Source organism: Schistocerca serialis, chromosome 3, assembly GCF_023864345.2.
Source record: "Schistocerca serialis cubense isolate TAMUIC-IGC-003099 chromosome 3, iqSchSeri2.2, whole genome shotgun sequence".
NCBI classification, from domain to species: domain Eukaryota; kingdom Metazoa; phylum Arthropoda; class Insecta; order Orthoptera; family Acrididae; genus Schistocerca; species Schistocerca serialis.
Window position 1 is genome coordinate 528163316 of NC_064640.1, and position 21811 is coordinate 528185126.

Genomic DNA, 21811 nt, shown 5'->3' on the forward strand with positions numbered 1-21811 from the left:
TACCCGTTTATCATCTGCATTTCTTCTTGGTGTAGCAATTTTAATGGCCAGTAGTGTATATTCACAAACCTAAGTTGCATGCAGCTCTGCTGCACAGAAACAGACATTTATCTTTGCTGCTGGCATCATTAATATGGGTTTGATCAACATGCAAATATTATGCAAACACTGTGAGCAGAAATGGGGATTCCTGGAGTAAGAAGGTATTCTTTTCTTTAAGCACCATTGAAAAAGTTTAGAGAACTGGCACTTGCAACAGACTGCAGACCGATTTTTTGACACCAATGTACATCTCATGTAAGGACTCCAAAGGCAAGATAAGAGAACTCAGAACTTGTATGGAAACATACAGACAGTTTTTCCCTCATTCTGCTCTGTTTGCGAGTGGAACAGTACAGGGAATGACTAGTTATGGTACAAGGTACCCTCCACCATGCACTGTATGGTAGCTTGCAGAAAATGTATGTAGACACGCTAGGTTCACTGCACTACATGTTAAGAGTTGCAACACCCCCACCCCAATCCTGGCCCCCCCATCCCACATTACCAGCTCAGCTCCTGGATATGATATCTATGGCAGATAATGTATACATAACAATAACAAAAGTGAATTCAATATTGATCCATGTGGTGCATTTGCTGTGGCCATTCCCCATTTTGAAGAGACTGTTTCATTGTGTTCCCTCCTAGAGTTTCTTAATGTGACAGTCTGCACCTTTTTTAGTTATTTAGGGTGAGGACACAGTATAGTGTGCGCAAAATGCAGTGGCTACTAGGTGAGCAGTCAGCGGGAGGAGCATGGGGAGAGCGGCAGTGGTGGTGGTGGTGGTGGTGGTGGTGGTGGTGTTGTAGGAGAAATGCTGAGCACTGTAGGTGAAATACCATTTGAAACTGATGACTACACTCATATTTTTGGTAAATATTATGCAGGGCCCCTCCATGCCTGCACTTGCATAGTGACCACTCAAAAACAATTGTCACCACTTCTTTGGTTAGTATCTACAAAGAATTCTGCCAAAATGCAGCAATTTATTTTCCCCTGGTTAGTTAACCATTTGTAACTTTCAGAGAAGAGTCACGAGGGGGAAATTTTGAGTAAAGCCTACATAATTCTCCTGTTGCTATGTTAAAATTTGCTTCTTATGTCAGAACTCAGCAGGGTTTACACAGTCTCACACTATATTCAACTAGATAACTGTATACATTATTAACTGAGTCAATGAACATTTACCACTTCTCTTCTGGCTCGTTGTGCTTGGGACCATGAAAACTTGGGATCTAAATCTCTATATGCCAATGCTATAATTCTGAAGCCACCAGAGGCATAATTTGTAAGTACTCTGTGTAGATCTCGTGGCACTAGGAATAAAACAAAAATAGGTTAGTTAATAATACAAGTTTCACTACAAATATATTTATAAGGGATGTTCAAAAAGAAACGAGCCGCAGGCATAATTACACAAACCAGTAACTGGATGTTATAAGTATTAACCCTGGCTGTTGAGACACTTGTCCCACTATGGCACAAGGCCATGAATGGCTGTCTCATAAAATTCCCAGGGTTGCAATATTAACCAGTTTCACACGTACAGCTGGACGTCATCATCCAAGGTGAATCGTTTGCCCCTCAGGGCCTTTTTAAGGGAGAGAGAGGTCTGGACTGTATGGAGGGTGGCCAAGAACGTCCCATTTGAATTTCTGCAGGAGTGCCATGACTGTGTTGGCTGAATGAGGCTTTGCATAGTCATGGAGCAGAATGACCCCACGGATAAGATTGCCTGGTTGTTTTGATTTGATCTCATGGCAAAGGGTGGTCAAGGTTTGCGAGTAATGCTGGGCATTCATTCACTGTTGTCCCATGCTCCAGGAAGTGAATCAGAAGGGGGGCATCTTTGTCAAAGAAGAACATCAGCATAACCTTTCCTGCACTCATGTAGACGACGATGTCCAACTGTTGGTGCAGAACTGGTTAACATCGCAGCCCCGGGAATTTTATGAGACAGCCATTCACCGCCTTGTGTCATGGTGGGACAAGTGTCAACAGCCAGGGTCAATACTTTTAACATACAGGTACTGGTTTCTGTAATTATGCCTCCGGCTCATTTCTTTTTGAATGCCCCTTATAGCAACAAAATCTAGGCATTTGGTAAGTAAAGTGGGGGAACATGGACAAAACATTTGTATAATACTTTCCATCTATATAAAGACCACTAAAAATTACACAAAAATATGAGCATGGCTAATGGGAGCTTATTTAACGCACTACTACAACTAATGAAAACTTTATGCACACATAATGAAGAAAATTGGATGTCACATGAATGATGCTGCTGGTAAAATAGAAAAATCAGCACATAAACTGCAAATATTTAACGTTAAATTATCAGAATGTTATAAAGTCCACCATATTTATTAAAAAAATTGCATTAATTAGAAATTAGCCACAAAAGAAGAACGCTGAGTTCAACATCTTGTTGAGAGATGAAGCATTGGCTCAGTTCATGAATTACGAGGAAGGGAAACATCTTGGCAGCTAAACAGAACTTATGTACAGCATTTATTACAGAAGTACTTCCACTACTGAAGGCTAGTTTAAACATAAAAGTAATTGAGCTATGAGTTAATTAAGTGACTAACAAGAAACATATATTTAATCATTACAAAAACACTCAAAATATATCTGGCATCTTGCTATGGGGAAAGAATGACATCTGATGGTGTCAGGACCGCTTCTGATCTGAACGTCATGAACCTCTCCCTGCAACCTGTTGCTTCAAGGACGAGGGGGAAAATGCGGTGTTAAGAGGCACCTGCTGGTCGTGTGCCTTCTTGACACTCACTACGGAACTGTTGCTGGACTTTTCTGTGGCAGCTGATTAGATTGCTTTATCCTTACTCAATTTGCCTTGGCATGTACACATGCAAGTACAGGTGCTGGTGGTGGTAAGTGGTTGTACTGTGGACGTTGTCTGCATCGAAGTGTCGACCTTAGGAAAAAGTTTCTTCACCATAGAAGCATAAAAAGTGGTAAAGACAGGAGGTTTTGTCGCCTTATATCCCTTTTTGGCTTCTGCATAGAGGATCCACATGATGACTTATTTCTTGGATTTTTCATTCCTCTGCAAAAACAGGGCAGCCTCAGCTACAGACTGGGTGGCTCCCAGAGCAATTAATGCAGACTGCTGGAGAGGGACAGTCAGTCCCAGCTTCATGGACTGCCTTTCCACATCTCCCATAGGTCCCTTCACCCCTGCAGCTCACCATTGTGTGAGCAAAATGCTGGCATTTGTAGCACTGCATAGGGTTAGGTTCATAAGGCCTAACGCTAATTGGAGGAAACCTGCCACGATGTGGTCAGGCAGCGATGGAGAATTTAAGGTCACAATGAAGGTGGCGGTCTTCTCAATTTCTCCATTATTCCTAAACATCCTTTGTTCTACACTCCTGGAAATGGAAAAAAGAACACATTGACACCGGTGTGTCAGACCCACCATACTTGCTCCGGACACTGCGAGAGGGCTGTACAAGCAATGATCACACGCACGGCACAGCGGACACACCAGGAACCGCGGTGTTGGCCGTCGAATGGCGCTAGCTGCGCAGCATTTGTGCACCGCCGCCGTCAGTGTCAGCCAGTTTGCCGTGGCATACGGAGCTCCATCGCAGTCTTTAACACTGGTAGCATGCCGCGACAGCGTGGACGTGAACCGTATGTGCAGTTGACGGACTTTGAGCGAGGGCGTATAGTGGGCATGCGGGAGGCCGGGTGGACGTACCGCCGAATTGTTCAACACGTGGGGCGTGAGGTCTCCACAGTACATCGATGTTGTCGCCAGTGGTCGGCGGAAGGTGCACGTGCCCGTCGACCTGGGACCGGACCGCAGCGACGCACGGATGCACGCCAAGACCGAAGGATCCTACGCAGTGCCATAGGGGACCGCACCGCCACTTCCCAGCAAATTAGGGACACTGTTGCTCCTGGGGTATCGGCGAGGACCATTCGCAACCGTCTCCATGATGCTGGGCTACGGTCCCGCACACCGTTAGGCCGTCTTCCGCTCACGCCCCAACATCGTGCAGCCCGCCTCCAGTGGTGTCGCGACAGGCGTGAATGGAGGGACGAATGGAGACGTGTCGTCTTCAGCGATGAGAGTCGCTTCTGCCTTGGTGCCAATGATGGTCGTATGCGTGTTTGGCGCCGTGCAGGTGAGCGCCACAATCAGGACTGCATACGATCGAGGCACACAGGGCCAACACCCGGCATCATGGTGTGGGGAGCGATCTCCTACACTGGCTGTACACCACTGGTGATCGTCGAGGGGACACTGAATAGTGCACGGTACATCCAAACCGTCATCGAACCCATCGTTCTACCATTCCTAGACCGGCAAGGGAACTTGCTGTTCCAACAGGACAATGCACGTCCGCATGTATCCCGTGCCACCCAACGTGCTCTAGAAGGTGTAAGTCAACTACCCTGGCCAGCAAGATCTCCGGATCTGTCCCTCATTGAGCATGTTTGGGACTGGATGAAGCGTCGTCTCACGCGGTCTGTACGTCCAGCACGAACGCTGGTCCAACTGAGGCGCCAGGTGGAAATGGCATGGCAAGCCGTTCCACAGGACTACATCCAGCATCTCTACGATCGTCTCCATGGGAGAATAGCAGCCTGCATTGCTGCGAAAGGTGGATATACACTGTACTAGTGCCGACATTGTGCATGCTCTGTTGCCTGTGTCTATGTGCCTGTGGTTCTGTCAGTGTGATCATGTGATGTATCTGACCCCAGGAATGTGTCAATAAAGTTTCCCCTTCCTGGGACAATGAATTCACGGTGTTCTTATTTCAATTTCCAGGAGTGTATGTCTACTATTGCCTGTAATGCCCATACCTGTTTAAGTTCAGCTATGTTGATGTCCATAATGTCACGGCATGTGACCACACCCTTACTGCAGTCAAGTGAGTTATGCAAATCAACAATTACATTATACTCACCCAATTTTTTGGAATTCCTAAGTAGTTCCACCTGCTTTGCCCTGTTAGTCTCAACCAGTAGGGAACCATTCCTCAGCTGCTTGATAGATTTCAGTCTTCCAGCAAGTCCTTCCAAGCCTTTATGGATATAGCAGAGGGACACATTTTTAAACATCCCCTCCTTCTTCTTAATCACAAAAAACACATACTGATTTATGATTCTTGAGCCCTGGTACTATAATTCAACTTATTCCGATTCTCAGCAGGCAGGGTGTATACGCAGATGAGGAAAAAAAAACATTCTCTGATTTTTCCTGGATTTACCGGTTAAAAAAAAAAAAAAAAAAAAAAAAACTTTCTCCTGGATGAAAATACACTTTTTCCCTGTTAAGTAACAGTATACTTTTCCTTGGAACTGTAACGCTTATCAATCATTTCAATACTTGTGGTTTTATACACCGGCGTAGAATTTCCCGGCACTTTAGAAAATGAAACTCAGGGGAAAAACACGTTTTGGAAAGATGTCTGATGTGCAGCAACATTTACACTGCATATTTTCATATTACGAAAGTATAAATTCGAATTTCACCAAACACTGCATGTTACTTTTCGAAGGATTGAAATAGAGATTGCGATGTGCTTTTGTAAGCCAGTTGTAGCTCATGTCAAGCGATCTTGCCAGCCGATGTCAGCGGATATTCAGACCACAGAACACATGATATAGTCGGCCAATAGCAACATCAATGTTAAGTAGTGCGAACACACAAATAGGAAAAGGTAATGGTTTAAATTAATGAACATAGTGTTCCTACAAGAAAAGAAAAGCTTTCACGTATAATATTGGCCTCTGAGATTAATAAGCTGCAAGAGAAGCTAAGCTTTCACACATAATGTTGATCTTTTTTGCGCACACAAATGTGACAGTAACATTTTTAACAACGATATGGAGGTCTGATCTTCTGGGCTCAAAAATATTCTAAATGGTCGTCCTCAAAGATTTGAATTTTGAATGGGAGTCAAATGCTCTGCTATTAAATTCATCGGACATTTGCGCACAGAGTTCACCTTCTGTAAAAGGAAATTAAATTTACTTGAAAGTAACGCTTTTCAAACAACCATTTGGAATATTTTCCTGAAACCTGTTAGAAATAGATTTGTTTCAGCAGTTGTGCCAGATGACAGGCGTCGCCGCGCTTGCGCAGCTACGATGACACAGGAAGCCCGTACGTTCGTACATGTAAAACATTAAAAGATCTTATATTATGTCATAAAAGAAACAAGACATTAGACGATACTCCAAGAGCATGGGAATTTTGTGAACCATACCAAAATGCATAATTCGGCTTAAAGTCCACATTCGTATGTCCAGATTCAGATGTAAATTTTCTTGGAGTACCAGTACCGCATTATCTCATGTTTGGTTCTTTATTATGGCATAATGCCATACGCGCCAGATGATGAAAACGTGAACTTGCAAACCCAGTCAACCACATAAACAGCGATTGTCGTTCACCATGTAGCGAACAGTTGAAAAACACGTCATTTCAAATAAATTGACTGTCTCAGCAAAAAAGACTAATAAAAGTCAAATTTCTTTAACAAACCAACAAAAATAACTTCATTGTTCTGCAAGGCAATTAACGCTTGACTCTCAGAAAGGTGGAAACTAAATAAAATCTGAGCTAATAACATATTTTAGCCTTCCATAATTATGTGAATGTATTTTAATTCACTTGATAGCTCCCAGCCACAGAAATCTGTTTTGCTTTCATTTGACATGAGAGCAATAAACAAAGAGGAAACAGCAAAATCACTTAACTCTGACTGCTCTGCACATCATATCCGGATATACAATATTTCTGAACCGGGGCAATATTAGATAGTGGCGCTCCCCCTCCCTCCAGTGTTCGAGGTAGGACGGAAAAAAAAAAAAAAAAAAAATCGACTTTTCAAAAATATCTTCATTTTGTATCACACATCTTTCTGATGAGTCTGATACATAAAACATATATGATTGAGGGAACATAAGACACGTTATTTGGTCTTAAGTGTGCCGAAGTGCAGTGCCCCATCTCTGTATTTCGCTCTGTGAAATTCAAACGTGTAATATTTTGTAATGGGTGCCATCAAACTATATTCAGGCCAGTGGAAATTAAAATGTCCTGTGGTGCCTCTCCTGCTCCCAGTCGGCCAGTTTGACATCCTGCCCCAATTAAAAAAATCTCACAATTAATAGTGGGTGGGATTATTTGTAACTGGGAGAACAAGAATTCTTCAGAAAATTTGCAGTCTTTACTGCCTATCAGCTAATAACTGTTGTTTCGAGTGACATAAAATTAAATGTTATATATAAAAACAAAGATGATATAATTTTTCCCACGTGGAATGTTTCCTTCTATTATATAAAATTAAATGTGGGATACATAAAACGAGTAAAGACAAGAGACAAGCAATACAGTACACATTTCCTCAATCCTTAAGTCCTAGCATTTTTTTCTCTCTAATCTTGCCACGGCTTTATATGGCATACTTTTCTTTCTGGGAAAGAATCTATTACCTCATCAAAGTTCGTCAATATTTTGCTACATGAAAAAATGAAATTTCATTGTCTACTACCAGAAAAGCTGTTAATACAAATAGTACCCAAGACTGGTGTGGTTTCTCAATCTGATTACGTGTATTTTGTGACTGTGTGCTAGATAAAATGAAACAGGCCTGTCTAATATTGCAGCAATTGTTACACACACCAAATAAACAAGACTGTTTTGGCACAAATGGTCATTTTTATAACATGACAGAATATAATTCACGAAGTACCAACATCAAATGCCTATTAAGCCTACTACAAATAAAAAGTTTTATGTTAGGAAATAGTTTCACATTTCATTCATACTCTCGAGCTTCTGAAGCATGAGATCAAAAAGCAGTAATATGAAATTTTTATTTAAATTTGGAATCGTCATATTCTTCCGTAATTTGTGAGAGCCTCCATTCCTTCTCCTTCCTCGTTCTAACAAACAATCTTGTAATCACTAATTCTGTAACTATTCCTGCCAGTGTCAAAATTTATTCTCTGGTTAACTTCACTAATCCTGCCACAATCACCGGTTTAGTTATCCCGCATTTGTTCTCCGGTTAGGTGTTATTACGTGTTCGTGCAACGTGTTTTCCGCGCTACTCCCAGAATACAACTTAAAGCGGCTGCTAGCCGGGGACCGTATAACTTGTCCTTCATAGTGCAGCGCTCTGGCCAAAAATGTTTTGTCAAAATTTCATTTTCTTGGATACACAGAGAAGACAATACGTAATCTTAGTTGCCTGTTATTCCTGTTAGTCGTTTATTTCCACTCTGGTACTCTGAATCTATGGATTTGCTAGTAATTATAACTATGCTGATCATATGCAAACCCAGTCAACCACATAAACAGCGATTGTCGTTCACCATTTCGGCTTTATTCGCTCGGCTCGTATAGACCCGTCCTCTTTTGTCTACAGGAAAGTTTATTTCTAGATGCGACGGATGCTGGGTGCTTTGTGAAACAAGGTCTTTTTCCTCAATAATATGTATTGAGTCTTCCTCATTCCATGTAAATGTTGCACAATGGTGGAATGATCACAGTTCATCACATTTACAAGTTCTTGAGTACACTAATGTGGATCACAGTGGATTAACATGTTTAAATGATCATCACCAAACCCTGAAGCTCTTCCTGAATGTGGAGTGACATATCAAAATGGTCCTCCTCAAAATGAGAAAACTATTTTCTTGCCTTGCTCTGTGCAAAGACATTATCCTCTTATACAGCACAAATGTTTCTGGCTGCCTATGGTGCTGTCACCCATCTATTGAACTCAAACAGAAGAATATGCCAGAAATATTCCTACTTCTCCACTTGGCACTCCATTTTCTAGCATTCACAGCTCCACTCACTATATACAAATGACAAAATAACAATATGTAAACTGCAATAGCAACAGTGAACTACAAATAAACAATGACAATTGATAAGTAAACCCACATCAACCAGAATACCACCACACAAAACAAAAATGCTACAAATTTATGCACCAACTAAATAATCTGGTAAAACAAATCTATACAGGCAAGTTACCAGGCCAAAAGCCAGGAAAAATCAATGTGTACATATTATTATAGACCCGACACATGAACTGAAAGGACAAAATGTTAAGTATGACAATTTCTTTACATTATATGCATTAGATTGATGAATTCATGAACTGGAAAAAAACTTGTTACAAAATGAACAATCAGGGGCGATTGGCAGAAGGATATAAACAGGAAATTCTTTAATAAGCTCCAGTGGTGGAAATCTGAACTCCATACGTGCCAGATGTAAATTCTGTCCATCAATTTGTGACAACAAAACCATTATGAAGAGCTAAAATTGTATCAAACATGTCCTAATTCTCGTGTTACATACTGCTGCCCATATTGTGGAATCTAATAAGCTGTCTGTATTGATGTTGAGCTGAGGCAGCTAGATATTTAGAAATTATAACTACTACAGTTTCCCTGTTACTAGCAATTCCTATTTTGTTCAATTTCAAAATAACTGCACAATAAATAATTTTTAAGTCACTGATATGAATGTTAGCTTCAAATACTGTAATATTTATTTTATGGCAAATAATACCCTATTCACTTTTAATATAGAAAGCTGAAATTTATGAATTACTGTTATTGTAATTTCAAACGTAAGTAAGTTGACAATTTTTTTTTTATTTTATTCATCTACAAACTAATTAAAAACTCCATTGTGTGACATTTCATTGAAATCCAGGGTCTTCTGATTATGTTAGATGATTGATTGCAGGTAATGCTGAAAATTAATTTTGTTGCAAAAAGAACTTGAAATTAAAATGACTTAATAATTTCTTAGTATTATCCATTTAATACCAGTCAAGTCATTATGACCAAAACAGAGGACAGCTGTTTTAAGGATTGGAGCAGGTTTAAATGAAGTATTCTTAGGATTCCAATCATATCAGGTAATTTAAAAGTCAGCAAGTTTGGGTACAGTTGTTTCCTTACTGGTAAGACTGCTGACACAGTCCACCATAACCGTACTTCTGGCTGAGACACTGTGGCCAAGTTATTAGCACTTGCCCACCACAATACATCATTTAATGTCTACTGTGATCATTGCAAGTCTGTGAAAGTTGCATTACATGATCTGCTTGTTTTTTTAGCAACATATTTATTAAAAACTTGTTTTGCCTCTTTGAAGATGCTCTCCCAGATAGCATAACCAAAGTGCTAGTGAGTAGAAGGAGTGTAACTACCACACAGAAGTCATAATGCTTGGCAATGGATAAGAGCTACAATGAAAGCTGCTAGATGTTGAACCAAATGATCTGGCTGGAATCTAAAAAAGAATGCTGATGCAAATTTAATTGATATCTTTTTCTGTAAACATTTTCACATATTTTAGACATTTCCACAACACACTTTAAGATGTCAATGAAATTTTTAAGCATTTCAAAATGATAGATTAAGCTTTCTACACTGCGATGCAAAATTAAGCTTGGATTTTTTGTTTACAAACACTTAGTCTTTGAAACCCCACATAAAGAAGGCAATAAAATATGATTTACTTTGATTTTTTCCCCCCTGGATGTGTGTCATTTATTTTACACCTTACCAGTTTCTTTCCTGCACAGGCTAACAATTTTTTCTGGGGCACCTTTGCAATAAACTGTCATGAACTTGCTGCCCAGAACTCTAGTGATGACTGACATGCACTGAGCTGCAGATGTGAAAGGAAACTGACGTAGAATCCCAACTTCATATGGAATCTAAAACAAAATGTTGAGGAATATAAGCACCTGTAAAATAACATACTGAAATAGTGCAGTGGAAATGGACAGCTTCAAGCTCAGTTAACATGAAAATTCATTCATCACATAATGATGTAACAGACAAGGTAAAATGTAAACATTTGCAAGAAATTAATCTATAAAATAAAATATTTCTGTACGAAAGATAGAATAAATGTTACAGGAAATGTTCACTGAGAAACAATCTTGATGAAGATGAGGATTTAAGGGACTTTGGTCGTTTGATACCATGGTCTTCAAAGTGCACACTACAATACATTAAGAGTAGCATGATTAAAAGTGGTAAAAACTTTATACTTTATATGGTAATATGTACCAAATTGTAATCCTAAGACAGCCACACGTTTGATGTTTGCTGCCCCCCCCCAAACACACTAATAAAAAACTTGTCTTAATTCAGTTACTAAAATTTTGTCAAAAGGTATGAATGAGAATCAAAGAGCAGCACCTAAAATAAAGTAGGCCACTAATATAACCATCTGGGACTTCCACTGCAAATTTCTCCCCATCATGATGATATGATGACCCTCTGTATATTACTCCAACAGCCTAAGACAGTTTCCTGCATTCTGTTACTTAAGTAAGAACTAAACCAGGTATGTGCTGAACTATGTATTACATAAAAAAATCTGAAAGTATTTCTGGATCATTACTTGTTCTGGCTATTCTGTACATGTCCTTTTTCTGTTATGAAGACACTCTTATACCTGTGGTAGACCAAGATTTCTTGACTAACTTCCTATTACTAAATTTAATTATCTTTTATGGAAGACAATCTCCAAAAATTGTTACAAACTCATTAAGAAATATGAGGGTTGAATGAAAAGTAATGCCCCCGCCTTCGATAATTCAGTTTGGAAGGGAATATTTTAATAAATCAAATGAAGAAAAAATCCTTTGAATGTGATCTTTAATTACCAATAATCACTTTTCCACATAATCGCCAGTCAGTTGGATACATTTCTGCCAACAATGAACAAGTTTTTTGCAGCCGTCATGGATGAAGTCGACACTCAGTTTCCGCAACCACAGTCTCACAGTTCCCTCGACGTCTTCATCAGAAGCATAATGGTGTCTTTCATTATCAGGGGCACATGGAAGTCAGACGGTGCTAAATCTGGACTGTACGGAGGATGCCGTACGGTGATGAGATTCAGTCTCTGAAGTTCTGCTGTGGTGGCACATGAAGTGTGTGGTTTGGCATTGTCATGTGACCCACACGTTCTTGTGAAATGCCGATTGTCCTTGCAATTTCTCTCCGAGCAATATTATGATCATCCTGAATCGATCTGTCAACATTTTGCTAGTGAAACTTTGTGGTTGCTGTCACAGGACTTCCAAACTCTGTTTGTCACACAGGTCAGATGTTCCTGCTCAAGATCTTTAAACTTACTTGCCCAACGATGCACAGTACTCACATCAACACAATTGCCATAAACTGCTTTCATTCTCTGATGCATCTCCCCTGGGGTGACACCTTCTGATGTCAAGAATTCAATGACTGCATGTTGCTTAAATTGCATTGACCAAACATCTGCGCAGGGTTCCATACTTTACACTGTAACAACACAACTGTTCACTGCTAAGGCTTCCTGGCAAATGGAGCTGTAGAGATGAGTCCACGGAACAAGCCAGTACCTGCCGCATACCATTGCTGCCAACTTTTGAAGAGTTATGAAGATGGAGACATTACTTTTCAGTCAACCATCGTATGTTGAATTTAGAACTAGTGTTATGCTCATTGTAAACTTCACCAGAGTTGACATTTCTAAGCCTTCTTCAACATATTCAGTAGCTTTTTCAATCATTTTCTGAGTGTTTCTAAACTGTGCACAGAGCTAAGTTATGTAATGTGACTAACTGTGTATCATCATCTGATGATCTGTTTACCACAGAGTAAACATGCATTTCTTTCACTTCCATTTTTTGTATGAGAACATTGTCTATAGGGGTATTATGATCTAGAGTTGTTGGTTTGAAAGAGAGAGATATTATTTTGACAAAATTCATTAATGAACAATGTTTTTTCTGGAAATAGCAGTTATTATTGCCAGCTTTTTGAACATGTCTCTGCAGGATGTTCTTGAGATCACACTGCAGAGAATTCATATTATATGGTTTTGTACTTGGGGAAACTTCAGCTTGGCTTGACGTATTACCCAAAAATTAATCCCATATGACATTATGGAATGAAAGTAAGCAAAGAATGCTAGCTTTTTATATTATGTCAGCTCTGAGTGATAACACTTGCATTTCAAATATAGGTTTGTGCAGGCATTTCAGCAGTTCTGCTGTATGTGCTCCCAATCGAATTTATCATCAAGTTTTATTTGAAGAAATTTGCTCTGTTAACCTCTTTTAACCGTTTACCATACTTTAGATATATACTAGAAGGAAGCCTCTTAAAGTTCTGAACTGCATATAGTTTGTGTGTGCGTGTGCCAAGAGCTATTGCTCTCTGCCATGTGATTTGCCACATTTTTGAGTCCCTGATCTGAATCTGTAAAAGTAACACTTGTATTATGCAGAAGTACACTGCCAGGAAAAAAAAGTGCGACGCCCTCAAGGGCTGTGTTCACTGTCATCAGGTTATAATATATGCACAATATGATGTAGTGTTAGTGATTAATTTGTCATGGTCACTGGTGATCATATGGCACTCAGGACACCTCTCTGTATACCCTCTGTTTTGACTCTGCAGGCATTAACTGTGCTGAGTTTAGAGGTGAAAAGTTTTTGTAACATCCATTCTAGGATACAGTCATGCCCCACTGATGAGTACATACTCATGTTGAACAGCATCAGCCATTTGAATGAGGCCACACTGTGGGCCTGTACATAGTTTGAGAGACGTGTTGATAGGTTGTTGCAGATGATGTGTACAATGGATTGGTGCTGAGTTGTTGCTTTCAACACTTCCATCCCCATAGACCAGGTTACATACAACTTTGTATTACAGATGCATCATGTGAGCAGTGGTGGCTGGCTGATCATCATCCAAAACAAATCTGGGCACATCTTCCATCCCCTGTGTCATCAGGGACCATTGGGAACTGTCTGCTTGCAACAGGATTAAGATCATGTGTGCCTCTGGGCAGGCTACCATTGACACCACAACACCACCAAGCAAGGGCTATTCTGGTGTCATGAAAGAGTTAAATGGGGAATGGAAAGGTGTTCTGTTGTCTTCAGTGATGAGAAGCGGTTCTGTCTTTATTCGAGTGATGGACCTACACATTTACGGTGTATATCTGGTGAGCTGCCTATTCCAGAATGCATTTGCTCATGACAGACAGGTCCCATTCCAGGCAATACAGCGAGAAAGGTGGCAGCAGACGGGGGGGGGGGCATCAGTTACAACTGGTGGTCACATCTGATGTTTCTGCAGAGTAAAGTAACCAGTGCCCACAACATTGCACAGGCTATAATCCCCATGCTACTGCCATTTCGTCAACAGGCTGCAATGTGCTCTTCATAGTGTACACCGACTGCCATGGCTAGCAGGATCGCCAGGACTCTAACCAATTGAACACGGATGGGACATGAAGTGGGGTCTTACGCGTTCTCGAAGACATGCAAGAACCACTGCTGAATTGCAACTAAAGGCCCAAGATGCAGTCTACTGCAGGACACCATTTGACATCTTGATGATCATTTTCATGTGAGAATAAATGCCTTTATTGCCATCAGAGAGGGCTACAGTGTGTTTTGATGTGACTGGACACTTTTACTTTGAGATGGATGTTCAGCTTGGTCCGAAATTGTTATCACATACTCCTACAATGATGAACTACCTGTCACCTCACTTATCAATCAAACGATCTTACCCTTGAGGGTGTTGCACTTTTTTTGGCAGTGTATAACAACTTTGAAGTTATTTGCTATGGTCAAAGGAAAGTCATTAGTGTATACAAGAAAAAGAATGGAGTCTATCATGATACCTTGAAGGATACGCTTAACACAGTGCCACATTAACATACAACCTCATTTCCTACCGAGTGAGGTGGCGCAGTGGCTAGCACACTGGACTCGCATTCGGGAGGACGACGGTTCAATCCCGCGTCCGGCCGTCCTGATTTAGGTTTTCCGTGATTTCCCTAAATTGCTCCAGGCAAATGCCGGGATGGTTCCTTTGAAAGGGCGCGGCCGACTTCCTTCTCCGTCCTTCCCTAATCCGATGAGACCGATGACCTCGCTGTCTGGTCTCTTCCCCCAAAACAACCCAACCCCAATACCCTCATTTCCTGTCATGCAACAGTATAAAGCAGCCCACTGCTTCTTACAACTCACATAACATTAAATTGAGCTGAAAGTCATCTTTCTATGTTCCACAATGTTCTACTTTATTTTGTTCTATACCACATGCTACACATTCAATAGTCTGTTACATCATCATCAAACATTCCCAGTGATTGCAGTTCTCCACCAACATCATCTAATATTCTGTGCCTGAAGAAAAATATTGCTTGATGAACACATGAACCAGTTCTAAAATCGAACTGTGAAAGTGTTATGCTCTGAGGAACATGTAACTACTCAGTTGTGCACTGCCTTTTGAAATACTTTTGACAACATTGGAAAAAATTATATTTAGGGTGGTCAGGAAGTCTTAAAATTTAGTTGGGGTGTTGAAAAGTAGGTTGTGCTGAGAAATAATCATAAAAAAATAAAAAAATATGCTGTGCTGTTTGCTTGTTAATTAGCACTGAAGTCAGACAATCAGGCCATAGTGCATCCAAAATCAAGTGGCCCACCAGAGCTGGTCTCACCAAACATTTTCTGCATTTGGTTCCCTAAAGCCAAAGAAGAAAAAGATATAAAAATTGGACATGGGACAGGATCAAACCTGATCAAATAGCTAAGCAGTCTCGTGTACTGTCATCTATGCTATGAGAACAACTGACACAAACTGTACCTGGCAGACTATTTGAATTTGCTAGTGCAATGGCCAAATTGGTTAACTTCAATGCTAATTAACTGAAAAACAGTGCAACATAAGAATTATTTCTCAGCACAGCCTACTCTGCAGCAACCTTACCAGCTACTTAAGTCAGATTGGGAAAAGACCTGCCTGAAGAGATAAGTTTCATCAATAAATAAGCACATCGTTGTCTTAGAAGGCACGAATACAAATTACTGTTGGCCATTAAAACTGCATCACCATGAAGACAGCATGTAAGAAACATCGACTGTGGCAAAATTGTGGCCTACCGAGACCGGTTTATAGTTCAATAATACTGCTGTTTGAATTGGGCAGGATCTCTAACTGTAGCTGTGAATATAGAACTGATGGGTTCAGGAGGGCTGTGCACACTGTCAAGCAGGATTTTGGTAGCCCCACACGACTAGTATTCGAAAGACCAGACACATTTTTCATATGGGTGTGCACCATCGAACAGGCCATCATGTACTTTCTGTCAGGAAATAGGCTTGTTTGCAGCAAAACAAGTACCCACCTGGACAGTACGATGATGCTGGGAGCACCACAGAATGTCAGTATGATTACCACTGTTGCAGTATCCCTTGTGTGGCAACATGGAGAGGTACTTGAACAGTGGTGCACCGAACAACAACACTGGACACAGGAGTGGCACCATGTCATCTTTTCTCCAGTACCAATTCCGATTCACAACCGATGTACCCAAACACGAGAAGGAAAACAAGCACTGTCAGATTGTGATCGTCAATGTCGTACAGGCCGGTCACCACACGGAACGATACAGGATGTAGCTGCATGCACACCACAATTACTAATTTGGACAGCAGCCATTACATTTTTGCTCTGATACAATCAGTGGCTATGTAACGTCTTCAGTATCTTTATGACATTACCTTTCAACAAATAAGGTGAGATCACATGCTGCCTGCACTGTCCTGACCTATCTATTGCCCTGGTCAGCACATTCTCTAGGTCTCTCATGCCTGTGGCCATGGGTCACAAAAAGACTGGAGCACCACCAGTAGTCAGCCAGGTATGGCTGATGAATTCTGGGATACTTGCACTTATCTGCCAAGACCAGTCTGATTTGATGCCCACCTGGATTAGGGCCACTGTTGCTGCCAGAGGTGGAATCTTTGCTTTTTTGCATCATGTACACCCACAAATCACCTACATATTTAATCATGTGTTCTGCCTACTTCACTGTATATAGACAGTAAAGTAAAATGTCACCATCTTATGTCATTCCTATTGCTGCAATTTTACTGGCCACCAGTGTAGTTTTTTTTTCTAACACATTTACAAAATCATGTTATTAAGAACTACATCACTTGAATCAACAGGTAGTCATCACTATCATTAAAGGAAAGATGTAAACATTTATTTGGACCATTTTCTACTATAATAAGTGCAAGTAACTCAGCACCTGTCAAGCAATTTAAGAAGCGATACCATCTCATATCATCATCTTAATATATTATTCATTCACACAAGGACAATGTGTTGTTCCAAGACTTCAGTAAATTTTCCAACTGGCACCTGCAGATCCATCACCATCCTATCAGTAAAGTGAGCAATTGATTCCTCTTATTATTTAAGCGAGAACAAAAAATTTAAAAGTAATACAAAATTATTTTAAAATTACCTCAGATTCATTGAAAGGTGTCATGAGGAAAGATCCCTCCCCACCGCACAGGATCTGGAAACAAAGTGAAATGTATATCTAACAGTTTTTTCAACCTTTTCACTATTTATTGCTAGCTATAAACATCCTTCATTTGCTAGTGATGACATTCTACACAGAAAGAAATATTACGACTATGATGAAGATAGTGGTGATAATGGATGATGATAAGTAAGAGAATACTCTTTTCTACAATGAAGTAATAAAGCAGTGTTCTCGATAAAAGTTTATAGTTCACCAGTATACTAGTAATCTCTCTCATGCTGCTTCTAATGAGAAAAACGCAAAGTAAGATATATCAAGAAATTTACTGATTTGCCACTGTAAAATGAGTGACTACTATTCTGTTGCTTCCATTCTTACATATGCATCTATTGCTGTCTGTGAGACTAGCAACTTACCACTGTATCCCTCACTATAAATCTAATATTCTTCCTTTGACAACTGCTATAACACTGCAAGATTAATCATAACACTGCAAGATTAATCATAACAACTTCTTTGAAGGTGTTATTCTAGAAATTTCCCTTGAGTGTAGATTATCACAGAAAATTTTGCGGACAGTTCTAAAGTAAATTCCATCACAAATGGCACCTCTGGACATCAATGGCGAAAGTGTTTCTTATATTTATGGCATTACAGTTCAGAATAAGTGTGGATTGGAGGTTAAGTGGATAAGCGCCAGTCTTAAAGCACAAATGTCCAGGTTCGCCTGTCCTAGGATATTTTTTGTCACTTGTTACCTCTGGCAATGATTGTTAATAGGGAAAAATGACACAGTAAACATTAAATTGTAGGTCCTCCTACAACTTCCTAGGTAGGTTAGTTGCCAGGTTGGAGGAAGACAAGGGTGATATCAGTTGAAATAGAACCATGCCTAATAAAGTACTGCAGTGTTCCAAAAAAATGTTTCAAATGGCTCTGAGCACTATGGGACTTAACATCTGTGGTCATCAGTCCCCTAGAACTTAGAACTACTTAAACCTAACTAACCTAAGAACATCACACACATCCATGCCCGAGGCAGGATTCGAACCTGCGACCGTAGCAGTCGCGCGGTTCCGGACTGCGCGCCTTGAACCGCTAGACCACCGCGGCCGGCTGCAGTGTACAAACCAACCTTTGAGTTGAGGACAACTTTGGCTTAATTTTATAGACTGTAGTGACTGCAGTGTACAATGAAAGTACTCAAAATTTATTTGAGGTATGCCACTAGTTTTGTTCACCAATTTCATCTTTCACTAACTACATAAGCGATCAATGTTTTGTCTGTGATAAAAAGATAGCCTCAATTTTCTCTTCTTATAGAGGCCTTGAGGCAGTTCTCACAAATGACACTGATGTAATTTGCAGTTGTTTGAGAGTGAATTCTTACAGGGCTCTAAAAGTGCAGTTCAGAAGTATAAATCAGCATTTGTTCTTTTTTGTGGCTTAGTTCCATAAAGATCAGTTGTATCACAAGAAACAAGAGAAGATGAGTGCCTTTCAGCTGCAGCAGATACTGGACAATTCACAGAAAAAGCAAAAAGATACTACGAATCTGCAAACCGTTCGAGCATAAAAAAATGTTATACCAAGATAGTGTAAGATAGCAATGCAGTGACCATGAGAGGTGCCTTCTGAACCAGCAGCCAATACAGTGAATTATAGTAAGTAAATAAAAATATCTCTGATGGGCTTTCTATAGCTGACTTTGTTATAAAAGAGTCTATGCAGTAAAAACTACCTATAACACACTTGACAAGTACACTGCCATGAAGAAGAGCAGGACAAGAACACAGCTATAAGAATTTTAGGCACTGTATGAGAAAGGACAAGAACACAGCTATAAGAATTTTAGGCACTGTATGAGAAAATGATAAAGGTGTGATAGTGGATGGATGTAAAAGTCCTACAGTTAGTTGGAACTGTATCACTAACTTCAGAGTAACACAGAGGAGGAACCAATGGGATTCACACTTGATACAAGTAGCACTGCCCACCATCAATGTGGGGCTCGCTGAGTGAATCCATGTGGGCCATGACCCTTGTGAGTTACGGTCTGCAAAGGAAGGGGCCCATTCTCACTGATACATCTGATGCAGTCCATTACAATCCATTGGCCAGGAATAATTATGAGTGCTCACCAGTCCACGGAATTGACTTTCCACCTACAGACTCAATTTCGATTGTTGTTCACAGTCGCAGATGACCCGCTTTAACAACCTCAGACTTGTACTTGGTACCACTGACCTACACAACCATGCCACCATGTCATTACAATAATGCATAAACTGAAATGCCCCATTCATGCATGTAAATTTGTAAGCACACAGAATATTGAAGTTTTCTTAATACATTTGCAACAATTTTGCATAACATTAACAGTACTTTCATCTTATGACCATTACAATTATGATTTACAAATAACAGATAATAATCCCACAATATAAATGCTACTTTATCTTTTATACACCAAACTTTTCACTGTAAGTCAGTACCTGGGCCTTCAGCCTACTAAACAGAAAAATTATGTACATATCTACCAACCCGGAATAATTAAATACCTTGGGTCCGATTACATACCCTGGGTTTGACTACAGCGGGAGCAAGATTATCAAAACGTGCAGTATCAGAAGCTGGTTCCTCTAGTTCCTAAAACAAAGATTTTGTATCAGTGTATCATCCTACACACATTAAGGAAGGTAATTGATTGCTCCTATGTATTACATTTTAACTTGGATTTTTGTTAGTCACTTTTCTTCAGTAATCCACATATTAATTTTTAAATTGTTTGAAAGAAGTCACTGTCTGCTTCTGCAGTCAAGTCTTTTTTGCAGTGTGCTATTGAGCAACTTGTACTAACGTGTCACTTTCCAGCAGATTGGTCCAATACAAATTAAAATAAATATTTGACAATTAGAAGTGTACAATGACTTCTTTCAAATAATTTATTACATATGTGGAAACATATGTCATGAAAATAATTTTTATATGACACCTACACTGAAATGTGCAAGTGTGTGTGTGTGTGTGTGTGTGTGTGTGTGTGTGTGTGTGTGTGTGTGTGTGTGTTTTTTGGGAAACCAAGTATTAGTTACTTTTAGTTAAGAAAAGTTCAGATCTACATGAAACAATGACTTTTAAAAAAAGAGTGGCATTTTTAATAATCAAGACATGTGAAACAATTGTTTTGTTAAATTATATCACAATTATTTTATGTTATGGTAACTTCATATTTACCCAATTTATTGCTTCAAACATGCTGACATCAAGTGGATCTCCAACAAGATTGCCTTCTAAATGGGTGAGTGAGTGGCATGTAGCCATTGCTGTTACTAAGTGGCATTTGTAAGGAAGCTTTTTAATGTCAAGAACTGGTTCCACTTCAAATTTTGCATAATTCGAAGGTAAAACACCCCACATATCCAAACCATCTTCTGTCAGGGTTCCTGTCTGAAAATACAAGTTATATTATCAAATTTCAACATAACACACATTAGAAACATGCTGAGAAATCTTGACACATTATGTAGTACAGGGACTTCACCACATAATCAAAGCAATTTTCTCTAACAGGAAATAGAAACACACAACTACAGACAAAGAAGATCGATAAAGAACACCCTATTAAACAAATATTCAGAACAATTTTCACAACAAGAATTGTGCAAACACAGTCCACTTCCTGGTAAAGATCACCATCTTAAAGTCAAATTTTCACTTCTGTACTAACCAACACGTTTTCAGATCTGTATTTAGGCTGTTGCCTCCTTTTCATGCCACGTTTTTCCTCCACTGCATGTGATACACATCTGTTTTGATGCTATTTCTAAATACAGTACATTCTCAATCTGTCCACGTATGTTTTCACTATGAAAATTACTATGACAACTCAATTCAGTAAATTCCTCATCCGAAACAAGCTGTATCAAAAGTTACCAACCAAACATTAAGGAAGTTTGAGGATAAGTTGCGTAGTTCTCAACCTGACACAGAGATGAAATTTTGTTTGGTAAACTGCAGTAACATTAATTAAATGTCGGCTTTATTTGCATGGTGTGAATTGCATTGCTTTTCAAAGTAGTGATGTTGTATCTGTTTTGTTCAAACTGTTAAACTGGAATATTGTAATATCCTACAATTTTTTGTTTTTTACTGTGTAGTACCAACAGAAATTCATCTAAACCAGTTATCCTTTGCATAATATTGTTACATTACATCCTGGATTTTCCATGACGATAATTTCACAGCAAAGATAGGACTTTCTGAAAAGAATCTAGCTTACCCTGTACATCATTTTACTGTTAAGAGTGAAACATGAGCCCACCATTTCATACTAGCAAGACACAGCAGTCAAAGCACTGGGTGAAAGA

General features: G+C 39.7%; 1 protein-coding gene across 1 annotated transcript in view; it reads right to left on the bottom strand.

Moving 5' to 3' along the window:
• LOC126470407 (polyamine-transporting ATPase 13A3-like) overlaps positions 1-21811 on the bottom strand; it is a 287566-nt gene that overhangs the window by 80550 nt on the left and 185205 nt on the right. The window contains exons 9-13 of the mRNA XM_050098255.1: positions 20679-20891; positions 20022-20090; positions 17418-17471; positions 10638-10791; positions 1232-1359 (exon numbers count right to left, since the gene is read on the bottom strand). Coding sequence (XP_049954212.1) covers positions 1232-1359; positions 10638-10791; positions 17418-17471; positions 20022-20090; positions 20679-20891 — 618 coding nt within the window. The remainder of the gene's footprint in view (positions 1-1231; positions 1360-10637; positions 10792-17417; positions 17472-20021; positions 20091-20678; positions 20892-21811) is intronic.